Source organism: Orycteropus afer, unplaced genomic scaffold (assembly GCF_000298275.1).
Source record: "Orycteropus afer afer isolate SDZICR_OR568_19922 unplaced genomic scaffold, OryAfe1.0 scaffold00136, whole genome shotgun sequence".
Lineage (NCBI taxonomy): Eukaryota > Metazoa > Chordata > Mammalia > Tubulidentata > Orycteropodidae > Orycteropus > Orycteropus afer.
In genome coordinates this window covers 6,953,476-6,974,924 of record NW_006921723.1, presented here as the reverse complement: position 1 = coordinate 6,974,924, position 21,449 = coordinate 6,953,476, and the positions used below count along the sequence as shown (strand labels likewise).

The following is a 21,449-nucleotide window of genomic DNA, read 5'->3' as shown; positions in this document are numbered from 1 at the left end:
GTTTCGTAGAGACAACACCTTGGAAAACCAAGGCGGGGTCGCTCTGAGTCGGAATCAACTTCATGGCAGTGAGTTTGGTTTTTGTTTTAATATGGTAAGCCAACAAGATGTAAGCAATGATAAAAGTCTAAGTAAGCTTTAGCACCTATATATTTATATTTATATTTATCTATGTACACTTTATACTCAGCAAATGGAACCCTTCACAAAAGTTTTCTTTGAAGACTAGGAAGAAAGATAAAACATTATCAAGACATTATGAAAACAGAAAGAATGCAAGAAAACATACAGGAGAAGGAGGGAGAATTAACCACAGATACAATAGAAATGAAAACATAAAAAGGAATATTGTGAACAACTGTATGCCTGCTAACTTTGAAATCTCAGAAAAATGGATGCATTTCAGGAAAAATATAAAGTGCTAAGCCTGGTGTGAATAGTAATTAAAACATGTTTATAAACCAGTAACTTAAGTCGACGCAGCTAACCCACTCTCACTAACCCTAGGTACAGATGTTTATTTATATAGGTGGTTGTGCCAGACTCTCAAGACACTCTTGATCCTAATACAAGTTGTTCCAGAAACTAAATAGTGGGAAGGTGGGCCAACTCATTGAATGAGACCAGTATGATCTTGGGAGCTCTGGTGGCATAGTGCCTAACGCATTTGACTGCTCACCAGAAGGCTGGCGGTTCAAACCACCAGCCCCTCCTCCAAAGGAAGGTTGGGCAATCTACTTCTTTAGTGATACTGCCTCAGAAACCCAAGGAGGGGTTGCTATGAGTCGGATCTGACTCGACAGCAGTGAATTATTATTTTTTTTTTTTAGTATGATCTTGGTTCTAAAACTGGGTGAGGACAGTACAAGACAATTACAGACTCAGCACACATATGCAGAGATCCTAAATAAAAGATTGTTGTTGTTGTTGTTGTTGTTGTTATGTGCCGTCGAGTCAGACCCGACTCATAGCGACCCCTCCTTGGGTTTCCGAGGCAGTATCTCTACGGAAGTAGATTGCCTCATCTTCCTTCCGAGGAGTGGCTGGTGGGTTTGAACTGCCAGCCTTCTGGTTAGCAGTCAAGTGCCTTAGGCACTATGCTACCAGAGCTCTTAAATAAAAGATTAGGTGCTCAAAAATATTTAAAAATACCAGTTTGATCAAAGGTGGATGATCTGAATACAAGGACACTTTAACATCAGAAAATGTGTCCGTGTATTTGGATGAAAAGAGAAATATGATGATCTGTCTTAATAGAAGCACAAAGAGCATTCTACAGAGCTCAGTGCCTGTTTAGGATACACATTCTTGGAAAACTGGGTACAGAAAGGATCTTTCTTGATGATGGATATAGATTAAGAATCTATTGCAAACATCCTGTTGAATGAGCAATGAATTGAAGTCTCTGTTTAAATGATACTATCTCAGAGATGCTTTCCATGCTCCGTAATTAAGTACCATCCAATGCTGTCTTCTCTCCTGCTCTGCATTATTTTTCTTCATGGCCCTAATATTCCATCCTTTAGCTCTTTGATTTCCCTTCTCCATCATGGGGCAAAGTCTGCAGAGCCTGAGGCTTTGCTTGCTTCACGATGGAACCACCTGAACAGGACTCAAACCAAGTAGGGACTCAAACATTTTTGAATTAATTAATCCCCCTTAAAGATTCAGACTCGTTAACAGCCTGTGATATGCAGATGACATAACCTTGCTCGCTGAAAGCGAAGAGGGCTTGAACCACTTACTCCTGAAGATCCCAGACTACAGCCTTCAGCATGGATTACACCTCAACATAAAGAAAACAAAAATCCTCACAACTGGACCAATTAGCAACATCATGGTAAAATGGAGAAAAGATTGAAGTTGTCAAGGATTTAATTTTACTTGTATCCACAATCAACATCCATGAAAGCAGCAGTCAAGAACTCAAGGTACTGATAGCATTGGGCACATCTGCTGCAAAAGACCTCTTTAAAGTATTAAAAAGTAAAGATGTCATTTTGAAGCCTCAGGTGCACCTGACCCCAAGGCATGGTATTTCCCATAGCCTCATATGCACGTGGAAGCTGGGCAATGAATAAGGAAGACCACAGAAGAATTGATGCATCCGAATTAAGGTGTTAGAGAAGAAAAAACAAATCTGACTTGGAAGAAATACAGCTGGAGTGCTCCTTAGAAGTAAGAATGGCCAGATTTCATCTCATGTACTTTGGTCATGTTATCAGGAGGGACTGGTCCCTGAAGAAGAACATCATGCTTGGCAAAGGATCACAGAAAAAGGGGAAAACCCTCAATGAGATACATTGACACAGTGGCTGCAACAATGGGCTCAAACATAGCAACGATTATGAGGGTGGTGCGGGACCGGGCAGTATTTCCTTCTGTCGCAATCAGGGTTGTATGTGTCAGAACCAACTCTATGGTGCCTAAGAGAAATCTTTACAGAAGCCAACTGCAACATTTTTTCATGTGGAGTGCCTGGTGGGTTTGAACCACCAATGTTTCAGTAGTGTGCTTAACCACTGTGCCACTAGCGCTCCTTTGACCAGTGTTAGGGAGGACCATTTGACATTGTCAAAATGCCATTCTGTTCAATTTCAGTCTGTTCCATGAAAGCCCCCAAGTGTTCACAGGAGACACCTGGGAGGAGCAAAGCAATCTGTGATGTCTAACTGAGCAAGGGTTTGACATCAAGAATGAAGGATGGTGACAAATCCACTAACAGAGAGGCGAGGACATGAGTGTTCAGAGGACACACAGCCTCATTAAGGCCAGGGATATGCACATCCAGACAGTAGTACCAGGCTTTGCTCCCGTGGGACAACAGTTGGAGCATCATGGGTCCTGAGTGAGGCGTGAGGAGACAGGAACCATCAGGCACTGTTGGGAAATACAGCGTTCAGACTGAGCCTCAGAGCAATGGGGCAACATTAATGGCTCTGTCCTGAAGACCTACCAGCAATGATGCTCCTGGACACCAGCAGGTGCCCCAGGACACTCACCTCTCTTGTAGAGGGAGCAGAGATTGTTGGAGGGTAGACTAGCAGAATGGATAAGTCAAACGTACTGAACGCACGTGACGGCGGCACAATGTTCCAAAGTGATCAGAAACAGTGAGCCATGTGTGCATGCAGTAGCATGGACAAGTCCTAAAAACCATGTTGAGACATTAGGATGAGGTCTGTACCCACTGCTACTGAGTTGATTCTGACTCACAGTGACCCTATAGGATAGAGCAGAACTGCCCCATAGGGTTTCCAAGGCTGTAAATCTTTATGGAAGCGGACTGCCTCATCTTTTTCCCATGGTGTGGCTGGTGGGTCCGAACTGCCCACCTTTTGGTTAGCAACTGAATGCTTTAACCACTGCACAACCAGAAGTCCTTATAAGGTCTACAGCATACACCTTTATGTAAACTACTCCTCCAACCACTGCCCAAGGGCACTATTTGCAAGAACACACAAAGGTGTGTGCACATCAAGCACACAGACGTGGAGAGGAGGTGAAGGGAGAGGTGAGTAAAGGGGAGTGCTCACTGAGGTCACCACTAGGTCTGAGCCCCATTGGTGATGAGGCCTGTCCTGGTCCAGGGAACCTCCAGGATTTCACTGGGACACAGATGACTGTGGCCTATGCCTCGCTCTGATTCACTGTGGAAACCCAAATTTTAAAGAAATACTTTAATGTCTCTGGAAACTTCAAAGATACAATTTCTCGGCTGGCCCTCCTCTGTGACTGAGGGGTGGCCTTTGTACTACACAGGAGTGGGAAGCAGAAGGGTGCAGGCCCCACATCGTTCTTGCTGATCACCCCACATCAGCATCATAAACTGGAGAGTGCAGGGGTGCAGGGCCAGGCTCCAGGCGGCCAGGAGCTGGGTTGGGGAGGACCAGTAATGGGGCCTGGGTGGGCTCCTCCAGCTGGACTTGCAGGGGTCAGACCTGGCTGGCCCCACGTCCACCTAGCGGTGCTTCACAGGAGGGTAGTATGGACCTTCCCCATGATGGGGGCGGGGGCCTTAGGAAGACCCCAGCACTGTCAGGGCTCTTGGGACAAGTCCACACATTCCCAGAAGCCCAGGCACTGATTAGCCCATGGCTGCAGCCTTCAAGGTGTCAGCTGTCTACACATCTGTCTCCACACGCAGCCGTTCCATCCGGCGCACGTTGTCCTCCACGGCCACACGGCTGGTGATGGAGCAGGCATAGTCCTTGGGGAACCACCCCGTCTCCCCGTCCCGTAGCCGTTCACCATACAGCCAGCCTGAGTGGATGGAGAGGGGGTGAGAGGGGCCTGCTCTGGATGTCAGCACCCTGACAGCCCCTGAGCTGCTGTTCTGGAAGACTCCAGGGCTGGAAATCAAACACCGGCCCTGCTGCCACATGAGAGAAACAGGATAGAAGTGACCAGTGACAGACTGGGCCCCAGTCCTTCTGTTCAGGGTGTGGTCACTGGGAAGGAGGGCGGGGGCTGGGCCCATCCCACCCAGCTGCTTCCAGGGCTCTGGAACGAGCTGCTTGTCCCCAGGCTGAGAGGCACCCCCAAGGAGCAGTGGGAACACCTCTTCTCCCTAAGTGGTGAGACTGAGCCAACTCGTGATTGCCGATGGGGACATGAGAGCCCCTCACCCTTTGGAGGAGTCCTGAGGGAGGCTGCCACAGGGCTTTCAATAAGACCTCACAAAGTCATGGTGTACACACTGCCTGACTGCTTACAGGGCTCTCGCCTGGGCCCCACACACTCTTGTCCCCTGCCCCCTGTCAGCTCACCATCCTCCTGCTGGAAGACCAGGACTACATCGGCCTGCTGCAGTGACACCTCATCCGCCTGCTTGGCAAAGTAGGCTTTGATGACCTCCACCTGCTGCAGGTCTGGGGGCGGGAGGAAGAGGCATCAGTGCCAAGACCATCAGGAAGGGGTCTCAGAGCTCTGCAGGATCTACCCTCCCTTCATGGAACGATGGCTGCCAGCTGACATGGCCAGAGGCTGGGTCCCCATGATGTGAGGACCTCTGGGAGTCCCAGCACACAGAGAGGTGGCAGCTTGCTCACTGCGGGCTAAGGTGGCCCCTCCAGAGGCTGCATGATAGATAGGCTGCTTCTGCTTTCAGGGCCAAATCTCCCAGCCTCTTAAGTGACAGACCTAATGGCCAGTCACCTTGTGGCATGGGCCTCAGTTTCCCAAGTACTAGACACAGAGTGGTGTTCTCTCTTGTTGCAGACTGTCAAGGTCCTGTGAAGGGCTGATGATAAAGACAGAGGTGGATGCACACGTACCAGGGTCCCCTCACCTGGGTAGGCTGCCCTGGACTCAGGCTGTAGTGGGGACAGAGAGTTGGACTATGCCCCAACTCTCCAGGCCATCTCCCCCAAGGCCAAGAAAGAGGTTACCTGCTCCCATCCCTCAGCTTACCTTCTTTGTTGACATGGCCTTTCCCCTGTCTCTCCCTGTGTTCTAGCGCCATGATCCACCGTGCCCGGTCACTCCTGGGGGCCAGAAAGAGCACAAGTGAGGCCCCGAGGCTGGCCTGCCTCTGGGCTTTCCAGCCAGTGACCCTCAACTCTGGCTCCCTGCAGATCACTTCCTGTGTATCCCAGTGGGAACACAGATGGAGGTCCCTTGGCTTCTCATTGGAAGTCCCTTCTGCTGCAAGCTCAGCCACAGCCATAAAAGGCAAGGGGATAGCATCCAAACGTCCACTGCAGCACTCACAGTGCCAGCATCCCCCTGTGGGTAGGGCCTTAGCCAGGCATCCCATGAGGATGCCTCCCTGGACCCTCTGATGACCCCTGTGCTCTGGCTGTCTCCCCATCACACATCAAAGGATGCCAGGACATAGAAAAGGCTAGTCATTAGGTGACTTGTCCAGGGTCTTGGGACCAGGGGTAGCTGCAGACCCAGCCTTCCAGCCCCAGGCAGCCCTTTCTCTGAGGTCCCTGCTCCTTGACGATCCTGCTATTCAATATGCTCACCTCAGTCTCTTGATCTGAAAGGGGGTCCATGCTGCCTCCACAGGAAGGCTTGGAGGAGACACGGACCAAGCCCCTCCCATCCTTGCACATCGATGGAGCCCCACTGTTTGCCAGCACCTGCTCTATACGCTGCCTTCCTGACCCTCCCCTGCCCTGACGCTCCCCCTCACTGTCCTTGCTGCTCCTGCCCCAAGGCCTTTGCACAGCCATGTCCTGCCAGGAACACTTCCAACCAGGTGCCCACTCTCCCTCCCTCCAGCAGGTTTTTGACCCAGACCTCCCCTTGTCCATGAGGCCCTTTTTATGAGCTCCCCTACCCAGGGCTCCCTTCCCTGCCTGATTTTTCCCTTTAGTTCTTGTGCTTATGAGACACTAGAAAGTTCAGACTCATTCAGGAGGTTATGCTCACCACTACCCCACCACCACCAGTTCCATACTTTCTATGCGTGTCCCTTCCCTTCAATGGAAACTGCATCAAGAATGAGGCTGCTGGTGCTCCTGGCCCCATCCCTGGCTACACCAGTGTCAGACATGCAGCTGGTGCTCAGCAGGCATTGGGGGGATGAGCGATGCTGAGTCATGACTGCTCCCACCCCTTCTGGGGCTTACAGCCTAGTGGGTGATGGTCAGTGCTGGGTCTGAGCAGTGAGTCTTACGCGGAGTCGGCAGAGAGCAGGAGCTGCTCCTGGTGGCCCTCACTGTTGTGCAGCATGGTCACCAGGAAGGGGTATGGCACGGAGGAGGCGCGATTACTGCCACCTGGCAAAGGGAGGTCTGAGGGTTCGAGCTTCTGGACCTGGATGTGTTCAATCTGAGCGTAGTCCTGGACTGCATAGCTGTCCTCACTGTTGGGGACAGGCCATCAGTTAGATGCTGCAGTCGTGGCTCTGGGCAGGCAGCCTTGGAGCACCACCCTCCAGCTCCAAAGTGCAATTCCAAGGGAGCTACCTATCTACCTCCCCCAACCCAAGTCTGGACAACAGAGGCCAAGCAAGGTCAGGTCACCCGGGGTCAGCAGGTGGAAGCCAGAGCCAAGCAGAGGGGCATGTGTCCTTGAGCAGAAGGGCCCAGGCTGTGGCCATGGACAGGCCAGGCTGAGGCAGAGCTCCCCCGCCTGCGCTGGCCCCAGCCTCCCTCGTCAAGTCCCTCTCAGGGTCAGCCCTCCACAGAGGGATGCAGCAACTCGCCATGGATGCAGGCCCACCTCTTTTTCTTAGTCACCACCAGGTAGTCATTGAATAGGAACAGATAGGAGGTTGGCCGGCCAGCAATCTTTCTGAAGAGTCCAGTGTCTTCTATCAGGGAAAGCTCTCCACGCTTCAGCAGCCACCGGGAGGCAGAGATGAGTGGGAGGGACTGTGGATAGGGCCAAAGGTAAGCAAGCCCCGAGGGGGTGGATGTAAGGAAGTTTGGCCCAGAAGGAGTGTCCTTGGGCCGCAGCTTGGTAACCAATCCTGTCCTGAGAACAGTGACCCCGCTCACCCGCTGGGCAGGAGACACAGCTGAGTCCAGGCCTCAAACAAAGGGCCATTCAGGTGGCCAGCAGCCCCGGCCAGGCCCCAAGCTCACTGAGCACCTGCTGTATGCTCTGCTGGAGTTGGATATAAGGCCCGGTCCAGGATTTGGCACAGGGGCAAGAAGGGCGGCCTACCTGGATGTACCTGCTCTAGCTTCCGGGGGCCTGTCCTGACCCTAACGTTTAGGCTCAGGACAGCAGGCACTGGGCTTGGAAGAGGCCCTGGGAAGCTGAGGGTAGGGGTCATGAACTGCTGAGCTTACCTTGATCTTGCCGAAGTCGAGTTGCGTGTGCAGCGTGTACATCTGCTCGGTACGCTCCATCTTGTGTGCCCCTTCATTGCACTGCTTCACTAGCTGTGAGGCGGGGTGCATGTGTGGGTGGGTGGATGTGGGACAGGGTATCCCATCAACCACCTGCCTTGAGCAGAGGGGGATGCTGGGTGTGGTCCTAGACCACCGATGGACTGGGATAAGCTCCATTCTGCTCTGGGCCTCAGTTTCCCCATTGATACCATGCAAAACTCCAGATGGATAATCCGAGACCTGTTCTGGCCCCTTTCCTTGGTGTCTAAGCACCCTTGGGGCAGAGGAGGGACGTAGAACAAGGTGTGGCCCCTGTCTAGACCCCACCTCACCTTGCTGATGGCCTTCAGGGCACGGCTGGCAGCCTTGTACCTCTCAGGGTGGCTCTGTGTCTTGAGGCAGAGCGTCTGGAGAGAAGGCATTGATATGAGGGCCAGAGTCCTGCAAGGTGCAGGAGCTCTCCCCACTACCAGAGCCTGCGGTGGGGGCAAGTGTAGGAGGTCAAGGGTTGGCCACCAGCAGTCTCCTGCCAGGTGCCTGGTGCTCCAGGCCCTAAATAGCCACTGTACTGCCAGCTCACTGTGCAACCAGGTCAGGCCATGTTGGGTGGGTCCCTGGAGGTGGCACATCCCCTTTGGGCTACCTCTTTCATATTCTTGGCCTTCTCCATCATCCTGGCAGTCCCTATCTCTGCCCCATGGGCCGACCATGCCACGGAATGCTGAGCCTGTGTTCTTCACCCATGACATGTGGATGACCTTTGGTTCCTGCCACCCCCAAGGGTCTTGGGGACAGAGAAGAGGAGGGGGTAGAGGAGGCACCACCCAGGTGCCATGAAGGGGTCTGGGAGGGCCCATCGATGTGGGAACACCCAATGGAGGGAGTGCGTGGGGTGCAGGAGCATGGTTGTTAGATCAACCACTAAAACCACCCTGTGTCAATCACCTCACAGAGAGGCCAAGAGTGATGAGCAGCTACAAGAGAGCAGAGCTGACCCCTAGGTAGGGGCTCTAGCATCCCAGCCCAGACTCACATCCATCAGGAGGGGCAGCCGGGTCACCCTCTGCATGGGGAGGATGAGGAAGGAGATCATGGGCAGGCCCCCGCACACAGGCTGCTGCTCGATCTCCTTCAGGGTTTCACGGAAGGTGGCATTGCTGTTTCTGCAACAGAGGACATGGTGCTCCTGAGACCCCCCCAGAAACTAGCAGCTAGAGCCACTGGGCTGCAGGTGACAGCACTCTGCTCCAGAGACCATGGGTCAACCCTCTTTCGGGGCTGGGCACTCACGTCAGCTTCTGCAAGGTGCGCTGCTGGTAGACCTCATTGGAGCAGTAGACCACATAGGGGTGGAAGTGGTGCTCAGCGTGGTCCTCCAGGATGTCGCTGATGTCCTCTATGCACACCTGCTCCTTGTGCCGCTGCTCCAATTCCTCAAAGAACCTATGAGGGGGAGGGGGTAAGGTCATGGTCCTAGTGGTCCTCTGCCACACATGCCACATACACAAAGACAGGCACAAACATACATGTGTACACAGACACATGCATATGTATGAACACACACGTACACATATACAAACATGCACATGCATGAGCACACACATGTACACATGCCATTAAAATACACATGTGTATAAACATGCATATACATATAAACACATCCATTCATGCACACACACGGCATGCCTGGTAAGAGATAAGCTAGGCTGCCAGAGGTGCCTGGGGCTCAGCGGATTGCTGCTTAAGCCAATGGGGACCCCAGATGGGACCCAGGCCAGGACCTGGTAGCTGTAAGCCATGGCCATCCCTGGACTACACCATGGAAGATCAGCTCCATGAACCCAAAATATTGGTGTGTGTGGCCATAGGCCTCAGAAGGAAGATCAGGCAATCTCCTTCCATAGAGATACTGCCTCAGAAACCCAAGAAGGGGTCACTATGAGTTGAACTGACTCCACGGCAGTGAGTCTGGTTTGTGTTTTAGCCACGGGGCAAACCTGAGGCCACATTGCCCTGGATGTTGATTCTGAGGGGCATCCAGGACAGAGACTGTGGGTGGAGACCTCATAACCGAAAGCCCTGCTGCCTCAGTTCCCTGGGCCGTCGGTCAGCCCCATAGTGATCTACCAGGGGCCTATTCACCTTGGTCCAGACACAGCGTGTTGTCCATCATGGACAAGCCCAGCCCCTGTGTGCCTTGCTAGAAGGGAAACTAGGGAGACCAAGGGAAGGGGAAGGGCTTGCCTGAGGTCAGAGAAGCGCTGAGCTGAGGACTTGCTAATAGGCCTGCCTGGATGGTGTGTGTGTGTGTGTGTGTCACTGTGAGACCCTGCGGGCTGGGATCCCCCCAACCCAGCCTGGCAGTGCTCCTGGGACTCCTTTATGGTAGAGCCATCCCTCCTAACTGGGTCTGATGGGGAGGGAGGCAGAATGCTGCAGAATGGCCTGGCCCCCGAGCCACCTTGCTCAGAGATGTCACAGGCCAGGAGGCTCCTGGTGCTCACACTGCCTGAGTCCCCAGGGAAGCATCCAGCTGGGTAGCTCTCAAGTCCTGAGCCACACCTCCAATGTGGAAACAAGCATGGGGAGAGACACTCTGTCCACAAGGCAGGGGGAGACACAAGCCACCCAGCCTCCTGGAGGGGCAGAGGGGCTACCCTGGGACCTTGTCTTTGGGACCCTAAGGAGCTGGGCTCCAAGCAGGAGGGAGACACAGTCTCTCCACAGGGCTTCAACCTGTCCTCAGCTTGTGAGCAAGTTGGCTAAGGCAGGACAAGGAGGGGGTGAGGGCCTGGCTGAGGGGAGATACCCTGGAGGTACAGCCAGTCTCCACTTCCAGCTGGGCTTCTTCTGGGCCTCTATGTACATGGCCTTCCTGTACCTTGGTGCAGGAATATGAGGATGGAACCATTTGGCTGGGTGGGGCAGGGCCACGTGTGATTGTGCAGACCTGGAAGGTCTTGAACCCCAAGGCCTTATCACCCCTCCAGGGCCCACCACACCTACAGGGCCCAGAATGGCAGCTCCCCTTCCGAGTTCTTTGTCCTCTGAGAAGCCTTCTCCCTGTTGGCCCCTCCCTGCTGGGCCCTCAGCCTGAGCTGGTCTCACCCTGACAGCTGTCACCTCTCCCAAGTCAATTCTGTGCATAAAGCCCTGATGATTTTGCTTCTGACTCTGCTACTTGGTTCTGTGTTCCAGACCTTACTTATTTGCTCTTGGCCCTGCCCTAAGTAGCCTGTCTTGAGGACAGAGATAGTGAGGCTGACATCTGGAGGTTGGAGGGCAGAGTCCCCTCACATGAGACATGGAGGTCAGCCTTCCCCGCCCATCACCTTCTGTCTCCCTGCCCAGGTGGTAAGCACAAGGGTGCGTTCGGCCAAAGGACATGTGACATGGGGGCACGCCTTCCCCAGCTGGTTGGCCCAGCCCACAGAAAGGCCCACACACATCAGGGAAAACACTGGTCCTGTTAGCCCGGGGAGACGTGGGGTGGGGTCAGGAGGAGGTCATAGCTCCCCAGTTCTGAGGCTGGTGGGGGTTTCCAGGGCAACAAGGGACCCACACCAGCCCACCCTGGACCTGGGGCAGAAGCATCACGAGTTAGTGACCCTATCAACTGGTGCCCCCACTTGCCCTCTGCAAAGTTCAGGCCTCACTCAGTTATCAGGGCCAGCGGGGGGCAGGCCTGGTAAGGGCCTTGGGGGAAGGGAAGAAGGCTCAGTTTGGAGGCAGAAGGGGGTCGTTCAGGCACCCCCTGCTTTCTCGGCCTCAGCCTGACCCTCCACCCATGCGGGGTCCACACTTCCTGTAAATAGGACATTCTCTAGCCTGCCTGCCTGCCTGCTTTGGGAGTGCTCAGCAGATGGGAACAGCTATCAGAATTGGGAACTGAGGTCCCCTCAGATGAAGACTCAGGGGAGCAGGAGCCCCTGCTCCTAGATGCAGGGTCATACCAGTGTGTGTGGGGTGGGGGGGTGGTCAACATCACAACTGGGTGGTTTACAGGTTTCTGGGGCCTGAGAAAGGTCTGGGGAGTGGCCGTCAGCTGCTGACCCAAAATAACACCAATTCCTAGAGGTGAAGGGTTCTACCATGGGTGGCCAATAGCTGCTGTGGGGCCTGGCTGGGGGAGGACCCGTACTGTCCCTCCCCAGGGACCGTCAGAGGCCCTGCTGAGGTCAGGAGAAGAGAGGATGGTGGGGGGGGGGGCCCTCCCGTCCCCTCCCCCTTACTCTGGGGACCAGGCAGGGGCAGCTGCCCTAAGTGCAGAGATGAGAGCTGCCTATGGCAGCCAGTTGTTGAAAGTCCTTCCTCAGGGATGGGTAGTCACCCACTCCTACTTCATAGTCCTAACACTTCCCTGGGGGGCGGGGCACAGGAAGCAGATTCCTGGGTGGGGCTCAGTAGGGGAGGGGCTGACACTGATAACCAGCAGTCCCCATGCTCCCAGAGCACACCCTGACTGCCTGCTGGGCACTGTGTTCCCCTGATCATGCCACCAACCCCTCCCAGCCTGTGTGGTGCTAGTCCTCTGTGTGAGGGAGGAGGCTGAGGCTTGAGAAGCCCCTGGGTCTCGGGGGAACAGGGTAGAGCAGGATGCATCCACACAGAGTACCACGGGCCTGCACCCTCCATGGGGTAATCACACACACACACACACACTCACATACACACTCACACACACCTGCAAATGGGCCTGGGTCCTCTAAGGGTAAATACACACACTCATCTCTGTGATACACACATAGTCGTGGACCCATACCCTCTTCAGGGTAAACTCTTGCATGCATGCATGCACACACACACACACGGGCCCATGCCCTCCACCGAGTAAACAAACACATACACACTCATGCAGGCCTGTGCCCTCCGCAGAGGCACACACACGCCACACACACATACACACTCCTGTGGCCCCGAGCCCTCCACAGAGGTACACACATACACACACAAATGTACACACTCTCACATACACTCCTGTGGGCCTGCACCCTTCACAAAGGTACACACACCTCCACACACATTGCACACACACACACACACTCCTGAAGGCCTGAGCCTTCCACAGAGGTAAGCACACATATGGACACACAAATACACAATCCTGCAGGCTGGTACCCTCCAGAGATACACATACATATGTATGCACACACACATGCATACTCACACACTCCTGTGGGCCTGGGCCCTCCAGAGGTACACACATATGCACACACAAATGTACACTCACACACACACACACTCCTCTAGGCCTGCACCCTCCACAAAGGTACACACACACCTCCACACACATCACACACATGCACACACACATACACACTCCTGTAGGCCTGCGCTTTCCATAGAGGTAAACACACATATGGACACACATTGCTGCTGTTGTTGTTATGTGCCGTCGAGTCGGACCCAACTCATAGCGACCCCTCCTTGGGTTTCCGAGGCAGTATCACTACAGAAGTAGATTGCCCCATCTTCCTTCCGAGGAGTGGCTGGTGGGTTTGAACAGCCTGCCTTCTGGTTAGCAGCCAAATGCCTTAGCCACTATGCTACCGGAGCATTCACACACATATGCAGGCACGCACGCACACACACACACACTCCTGAAAGCCTGAGCCCTCCACAGAGGCACACATGTATGCACACACACACTCCTGCAGGTCTGAGCCTCTACAGAGGTACACACACATACAAACATGCACACACATGCACATTCTCACACACTCCCATTAGCCTGAGCCTCCAGGGATATGCATGCATGCACACACAGATACACACTTACAGGCATGAGCCTCCACAGAGGTGCACACACACACACTCCTGTAGGCCCGAGCCCTCCACACAGGTACACACACACATGAACATACACACTCCCATGCACAAGTCCGGCCCTCCTCCCTGGCCCCCAATCTTGCAACCAGAGCTGATGGCCAGCTCAGGGCCACCGGACACCAGCACACAGAACATGACCCAATGGCTGCAACCTGAGGCCAAGTCTGAGTCAGGCAAATGGCCTGGCACCACTCCAGCCTGTGGGCCCCACTTGCTTGATGGCAGCAGCCAGGGCTCCCCACCTGTACACTTGTACTATGGGCATCATGGTGGCCCTCTGCACCCACCAGAGGGGTGGCATGCCCTTTGAGAGCAGTGGTGGAGTGAATGGTGGGGTGAGGGGGCACCATGACCACCACAGCCCTGGTGCCTACCTTGGTCCTGGGACCTGCTCTCCATGGCTTCAGGGTTGCAGATACAAGGTTTCCCTGTGCTGTGACCTTCCACCCTGGGTGCTGGAGGTCTGGGGACCAAGGACATGTGGGCATGCTGGGTGGTGGTGTGGGCTCACCTCTGGCTGGCCCCCAGGACATCCAGGATGTTGGAGAAGAGATGGTGGTGCTCCGTCTGGGTCATGGTGGCCCGTAGCTCCTTTGACTGCAGGAACTTGGCCACCAGGATGCCCAAGCTATGCTGGTAGGAGAACTCCGAGGTGAGGATCTCAAAGATGGCCTACGTGACAAGAGGGATGCTGGACTCTGCAGCCTGGCCTCACACGTCCGGCACCTCAAATGGGGTTGAAGGAACTATGCAGCTGCACAGGGGCGGCATACAGAGGCATGCTGGGAACAGTGCTCAGACAAAAGGACAATCTGGGGTGTTGAGGGTGGGCAGGACACCCAGACAGACAGCTGAGCAGCACTAGCAGGATGGCTGCTATTGGATGTGGGCCCAGTGTGGGCCTGCACTTGGGCTCAGTCACCCATGAGCCATGTGACACTGGGCCAAGGTGCCCCCCCTACCCCACCCAAGGGCTCTGGGAGGGTCAGGGATATGGAATGGAAGGCTCAGACTGGGCCTGGCATGAGGGTGACATCCACAAAGGTCATCACCCTCATGCAGGTACCCACTCCAGCAGCACCAAGTGGATGATGTCACTGTAGCCATGATCTCCTTCCTGGGCTGTTGTGTGGCCTGCCCACCTCCTGGGCAGCCCACCTCTTACCTCCTGCCTCTTGCGCTCCTCAGCGGGCAGTGTGTCCAGGATACCTGACTCCATCACCTGAGAGGGCATGGCCCGGGAAGGAGACAGAGTGAGCTGCCACCTCCTATCCCCTCCCTATCCCACCTTCCACCAGACAGGAGCCCACAGTGAGAACAGAGACTTCAGGAAGTCAGGAGCTAGGCTGGCCTATGCAGGGCCACCACAGAATGGCTGCAGGTGGGAGCACAGGGAGACAGGCTGCAGGCTGGCTGTACCTTCCCTGCTCCCCGTGGAGACCAGCCCTGCACTGCCTCCAAGGAGCCTGGGGCAGCCCAGTGAAGTGTGATGGCCCCAAGGTAAAGACTGGCAGGCCCTGCCTTCTTCCAAAGGTATGTGCCAGGGATGTGAAGACAGGAGCCTGCCCAGGAGCGGAGCTGTTGCCCAGGGTGTGAAGGCTCAGCTCTAGGCTGGGCTGTGACTCAGACACCACCTCCGTCAGGTGAATCAGGCCCTGCAGGCGCACTGGCTGCAGTGTGGCTCACTTGGGCCCCTGAGCCATGTCCTCGTACAGCTGCATGGGGCTAGGCCTATGGCACTGCCCAGGTGCCCTCTGCAGGGCTACCCCCTGTACTCAGCTCCTCTCTGGGTGGGGCCAGACCCCTCCTGCTTTCCTCCTCCAGCCCTGTGACTCAACCAAGATCTTCCAAGCTGGGGCAGGCTGTGGTCAGAATCTTCTGCAGCTTTCCTGGGTGCAGATTATTAGATCTCATCCCAGATATGGGGGAGAAAACACCCTTCCCTACACATACCCACTGCCAACCCCCGCGCCCCCCGCCCCCCAGCTCCTGGAATGGAGCTGCACTTGGCAGGTGGAAAAAATCATGCATTTCCAGATCTTACCATCTGCTGGGGAAGCCCCCCCACCCCCACTGGCCCTCTGGCCAGCAGTCATAGCAATGGTATGGCAGGGGGGCGGCCATAGCATCACCCCCATGGGGAATGTCAACAAGGAGCCTCTTATGCTGCAGACACCCCAGCTGACCACCCGCATGCAGGGCCAGGCACCACCCACCCTCTTGCCAGCTCCGCCCCTCTTCTGCCCTCAGGGTCTCGGGACACTAGTCTGCAAGTCATATACTGGCTGCAGCATGCCCTTCTGGGTAGTGTTGCCCCCTCCCACCCTGACTTGTTTAGAGCACCAGCCCTCCCCCCAACACTGTCCACCAAGCCCCCACAGCCACGAAGGGCAGGACAGCACCCCATTCTGAGATGCAGAAAAGGAAAAGAGAGGGGAGTAGCTTGGCCGTGGCCCCAGTTCAGAGTCCCAGCCCTCCTCCCTGTCTGCCTCTGCTACGACCCTTCACAACTCTTTCTTGGTGTGGGCCCTGGAAAGAAGGGGGATCTGTGCCCCCAGCTCCCAGCAGGTCAGGCTGAGTGGGAGAGTGGACATATCCATCACACACACACATACACACACACACACAGACACATAGTATTAGAAGACAAAGGCACCCCTCACCGCTCTCTCCCCACTCAGGCCCAGCATGGCTCTGGGGACACCAGCAGGGAGATCCCTGGGCCAGTTGGGCACTGACCAGGCACTTCAGAGGGAGGCCAGGGTCAAGTGGACTACCACAGCTGAGAGAGGGTCCACCACAGGGTTACCTCGGACCCCCTTGCTGGCTGTCCTCACCTAGTACCGGCCTTACCTCGGGCAGCTGGCTCCAGGTGACCTGGGCGGGTCGGTAGCTCTTGACCACAATGGGGGTGTCCACCCTCCGGGGGCCATTATTGTCCTCAAGCACGTCATCGTCCGACTCGTGGCTGGTGTTCAGGCCCCGCTCCCGGATCTCCTGGTAGAGCTGGGGATCTGTGGGGAGGGGGCACGTCACCTGCGGGGGGCCAGGGGGCTCTGAGGCCTGGCCATCTGATAACCCACAGGCTGAGGAGCCCTCCCGCTGGGCTCCCAGAGCCCCTGAGAGTGACAGGCGGCGCAAGGCCCCCCAGAGCAGGCTGCCCTCCAGCCAGATGGCTCCCATGATGGGTGGGTGGAGCAGGAGGGGTGACGGCCCAGTGCAGAATGTGGCACCTCCAACCAGGCCTAGCGACCAATCTGAGTGCTTGAGGAGCATGGGGAGGCTCTGGGTGGGTCTGTCTCCGGGCCAGGTGCCACGGGCCCTCTGGCTGGGCACCCTGAGCCCTTGCAGCAACCCTTTCACGTCTCCCTCTCACTCCTCACTCCAAGATTTGAGGCATCCCTTCCACTCTTCTGAAGACTTGGGCCCTGATGCTCTTATTCACAAGCCCATGGCCCCTTTCACCAAGATTCTGGGGCAAGCAGGCTAGCAGGGCCCTCTTGGAGCCTTATGACAAAGGCCTTGAGCTCAATGCCCACGTCCCCCCAGGCAAATACCCCAACCTAGCAGGAGGGACACCTATGCCTGGACCTTCCATATGGGGGCCCTGCTGGCATCCTACTCTCAGCAGGCATCCTCTGGGCCCCTAAGACTCACACAGCACCCAGCAGAGGATCTATGTCCATCTCTCTTGTTGGCCAGGCCTACCTCATCTGGAATTGGCCTCCCAGCATGGCCATGATGGGTCCAGCACACCCATAGGGTACCTGACAAACATCTGCTGGGAGCTCTGTCTGTCCCTACCCTCTGGGATAGCAGACCTTCTAGACCTCTCCAGACTCATTAGCATGGCCCTGGGATCAGTAGTCCCTGGAAGCATTAGGATATCAGGCAAGCACCCCCTCTGTGTCACTGAGCCCAGGGCAGCCCTGAACCCAGGATGGCCCCAGTGGGGATGGGGGGGGGGCAGCACAAGACCAGCTCCCACTGGGGCCTGAGCCCAGCCTGCCTCCAGAGCCACTCACCATCCTTGAAGGAGCCCTTGTGTGCGCGTTTCCGCCCCAGCATCTTCTGCAGCAAATGAGACAGACACCAGGTCAGTAGGGCAGAGAGCAGGGGTGGGACTATGGTAATCCCTCTGTTCCAAGCCCAGAGACCCCATGCTTGGCCTGTGATAGGCATGCAGAAGGCACTCAGTAGTTGTCTGCTATGAGGGGTGAGCTGGGGTCACCAAGCAGGGCTAAGGAAGCTGGGCCAAGGTGTAATGTGGGCTCAGATAAGGCACGGTCAGGAGGAGTACCTGGAGGAGGAGACAGGGCTGACCTGGTCGAGAGGGATGCTAGGAGAGTAGGGTATAGGGCTTTGGATGTACGAGTGGGTCTGGAGGAGAGCCCAGGGCAGGACCAGTGTGGCTGGGAGGGGGCTGAGAAGGGATGCTGGGGGTGGGTGGGCTTAGGCCACAGACAAGGTCCCCAGGGGTAGCAGGTAGAGTAGGGACCGGCTAGTTAGTGTCCAGCCACATTCCCCTGGGTGGAATGTGTGGCTGCTGGAGGGAAGACAGAGGGCAGAGGTGATCATGGGTGAGAGGAACAGGAGGGGTGACAGAAGGTGGGGATTTTGAGGCTCCACCAGCTAGTGCACAGCCCCAGCCTGACTTCCTGCCTTTGTTGTTGTTGTTGTTGTTGCCAGGTGCCATTGAGTTGGCTCTGACCCATAGCAACCATAGCAACCATAGGGCACAACAGAATGAAACACTGCCCGGTCCTGTGCCAGCCTCACAGTCTTTGCTACATTGAGCCCATTGTTGCAGCCACTATATCAGTCCATCTCCTTGAGGGCCTTCCCCTTCTTCGTTGACCCTCCACTTTACCAAGCATGATATTCTTCTCCAGGGAATGGTCCCTTGTGACAACATGACCAAAGTAGATGAAACGAAGTCTGGCCATTCTCACTTCCAAGGAGCATTCTGGGTGCACTTCTTCCAGGGAGATTTGTTTGTTCTTTTAGCAGTCTACAGTACTTTCAGTATTCTTCGCCAGCACAACTCAAACGCATCAACTCTTCTTCAGTCTTCCTTATTCATTGTCCAGCTTTCACAAACATCTGAAGAGATTAAAAACACCATGGTTTGGGTTAGGTGTACCTTAGTCTTCAAAGAAACATCACTGCTCTTCAGCATTTTTGTTGTTGTTGTTGTTATGTGTTGTCGAGCACTTTAAAGAGGTCTTTTTAAGGAGGAGATTTGCCGAGTCCAATACATTGTCTGGTTCTTGACTGCTGCTTCCACTGTTGTTCCCGTGTTGATTGTGGAACCAAGTAATGTGAAATCTTTGACAACTTCAATCTTTTCTCCATTTATTGCTCATTGGTCCACTTGTGAGGATTTTCATTTTCTTTATGTTGAGGTATAACCCATACTTCCTGGCCGAGACACATCATTTCCTCCACCTTGCAGGTGAGCTGGTTCCGGGAAGGCAGGGGCTGGTTTCTCCAGGGAGTTGGGGCCTGACACTCCCCATGCTGGTCTGGAATGTGCATGCTCCAAGCTGTGCTGGCCCTGCACCCTCAGCCCTGCACCTGTCTGGGCATGCTCTGACCCCACCCCCTGCCCCCTCCACCTCTGGGTCTCTGTACAGGTCTCTGCCCTCCTTCTGTACCTGCACCTGTCCTTCTTCTGGGATCCTCTGTTGGCCCTGAGGTCATGGGTGCCCCTCTGACATGGCCCCCTGCTTGGAGCCCTCCAACAGCCCTGGGAGCTGACAACCCCAGCCCCTGAACACATAGTGGGTGCTCAAGAAGCATTTGCTGGGAACAGGAATGCACAGCGAATGACTGAGGGAGGCTGCAGGCCAGCCTGGGTGGTGCGGGGACAGCAGCAGAGATCCCAACCCTATAGATGGAGGATAGTGCTGCTAGTGGGGACACTGGGGGCTCTGTCCATGGGCAGGCCACCACTAGGTCAGGGCAGGAGCTGTGGGCAGAGAAGGCCATGTATGGGGGAAACCACAAGAGCAGACACCCTGCTTAGCACTGTCTCCCACTCAGCACCCTGCATGGCCCTTGGCTCCTGTGGCCACACAGTCTCCTCTTGAGAATCCCCCCCTCCAAGTTATCTGCACCTACAGACAGTGATGCTGGAGCTCAGGAAGGCCCAGAACTTGCCAAGCTCACCCAGCAGCCAAGGCCCTAGCCTGGTCATAGTGAGCACCTGGGGCTGCTTCAGGGTGAGCCTGGGTGGGCACCCAGCACACAAAAACCTAGGGCCAGGCCGGCTTCTATGCTTCATCCCTAAGAACCTTCCAGGCTTTCCCAGGCTGCTGCAGAAGCCCCAGTGGTTTGGGTCTCCTGGCCTAGTCAGCTCCCATATCCTGTCCCCTGCAGGACCCTAGGGCCACCAGGGTAGGAGACCAAGTAGGCATGGGTATGGACCTGAACTTCATGGACTCTCAGCTGGTGGCTGTCTGCAAAGGTCAGATGTGAGGCAGACAAAGATACTGGGGTCCAGGGGTCCAGGGCCATCTACTCCACCTGGGCTGCAGGTGCCTGAGTGGTGGCTGTAGGTGGCATGCAGCCTCTTCTGATCTCAGACAGAGCTCTTCAGGCAGGTCTGAGCTATGGCCAGTGCTCCACATGTGTCACCAACACCTGCCACTCAGCCTGACCACCTCAGAGAGGGTTAAAACCTGGACCTGGGTGACAGTGTCAACTTCCTGCTACTTCAACTGTGAAAGGGGTACATTTACACTCAGAACACAGCCTGGCCATTGGGCCCAAATGAATGTAGCCTGGTGCCTGCACACAAAGGCAGTCACTAATAGCAGCTATTGTGATGAAGATGATGGTGATGGTCAGGCCCTCTCCCTACTTACAAACTCCCAAGGCCCCTAGAAACACAGTCCCCCACCCCAGCCCCTACATCCTCCAGCCAGGTGTGGGCCTTACCTTGTGTTTGGCGGGGGACCGAGGCGGGGGATGGTTGTGCTCTTCGGCCAGCGCCTGAAGCCGTGGGGTGAGCTGGGTGGGGTCCCCCTCGCCGCCCGGCGTCCCTGGGCCCTTCATGGCTGCCCGGTAGGATTGGTTCCGTAGGTTCCGCTTCAGATTCCCCCAGTCTGTGTCTACATCCATGTCATCCCGGGAGAAGCTGGGGCTCGGGAGGAGCCGAGGATTCCGCCGGGCCACCTCCTTGCTGAGTATGGCCGCCCCGAAGCTCTGGTGGCGGGCTGGTGCCTTTGCCCTGCTGTGCACGGCCAGGCTCTTGGGGATCAGCTGTTGCGTGCCCATCTTGAGGGCGGCGGGGCTCTCTGTACTCAGGATAACGGGCTGTGGTGGCTCTATGTCTTTTGGTGGTGCTGAGGCCTCTGGTTGGAAAGTGGTTCTGTCCCTGACCTGCAGGGAGTCCCGGACCATGGGGAGCCCAGATGCTGGGTTGCCGTTGGCATCGAGCCGCAACTCTGCATGGAAGCGGTATTCCAGGAGCTTCTTGTCCAAAGAGCTGTCCGAGTGCCGCTGGGACATGCTGGGACCTCAGGGGCCTGGAGAAGGGACAGGACAGAGGGGAAGGCAGCCCGTGAGTGCGCTGCACCATCTTACCTGTGAAACGACCACCTGCCACTCTCCTGACCACCTGGCCCCATCTGCTCCTCATCACATCCATCTTGGCTATAGCCCCATGCAGCTCCCAGGCCACTGTGAGCAAATGTCGCTATGGCAGCTGGTGGTGGCCGGCCATAAGCATCACCCATGACCACCAGGTGCCTCCCTGGGGCTGAGGGGCTTATTTATGGCTGGGCACTTGCAAGGTCAATGTTGGGGTGGAGGTCAGGTGGA

General features: G+C 55.7%; 1 protein-coding gene across 1 annotated transcript; it reads right to left on the bottom strand.

Annotated features, from left to right (window-relative positions):
• Positions 1 to 4,123: 4,123 nt before the first annotated feature.
• ARHGEF16 (Rho guanine nucleotide exchange factor 16) lies at positions 4,124 to 21,137 on the bottom strand. Its single transcript, XM_007945440.1, has 14 exons — positions 20,565 to 21,137; positions 17,648 to 17,693; positions 16,476 to 16,636; positions 14,788 to 14,844; positions 14,134 to 14,294; positions 9,084 to 9,236; positions 8,827 to 8,956; positions 8,126 to 8,200; positions 7,752 to 7,844; positions 7,177 to 7,328; positions 6,629 to 6,817; positions 5,413 to 5,486; positions 4,770 to 4,871; positions 4,124 to 4,263 (listed from the first exon to the last, which is right to left on the bottom strand). The coding sequence occupies exons 1-14, from the start codon at positions 21,135 to 21,137 to the stop codon at positions 4,124 to 4,126; spliced, it is 2,106 nt and encodes a 701-aa protein (XP_007943631.1).
• Positions 21,138 to 21,449: the final 312 nt, after the last annotated feature.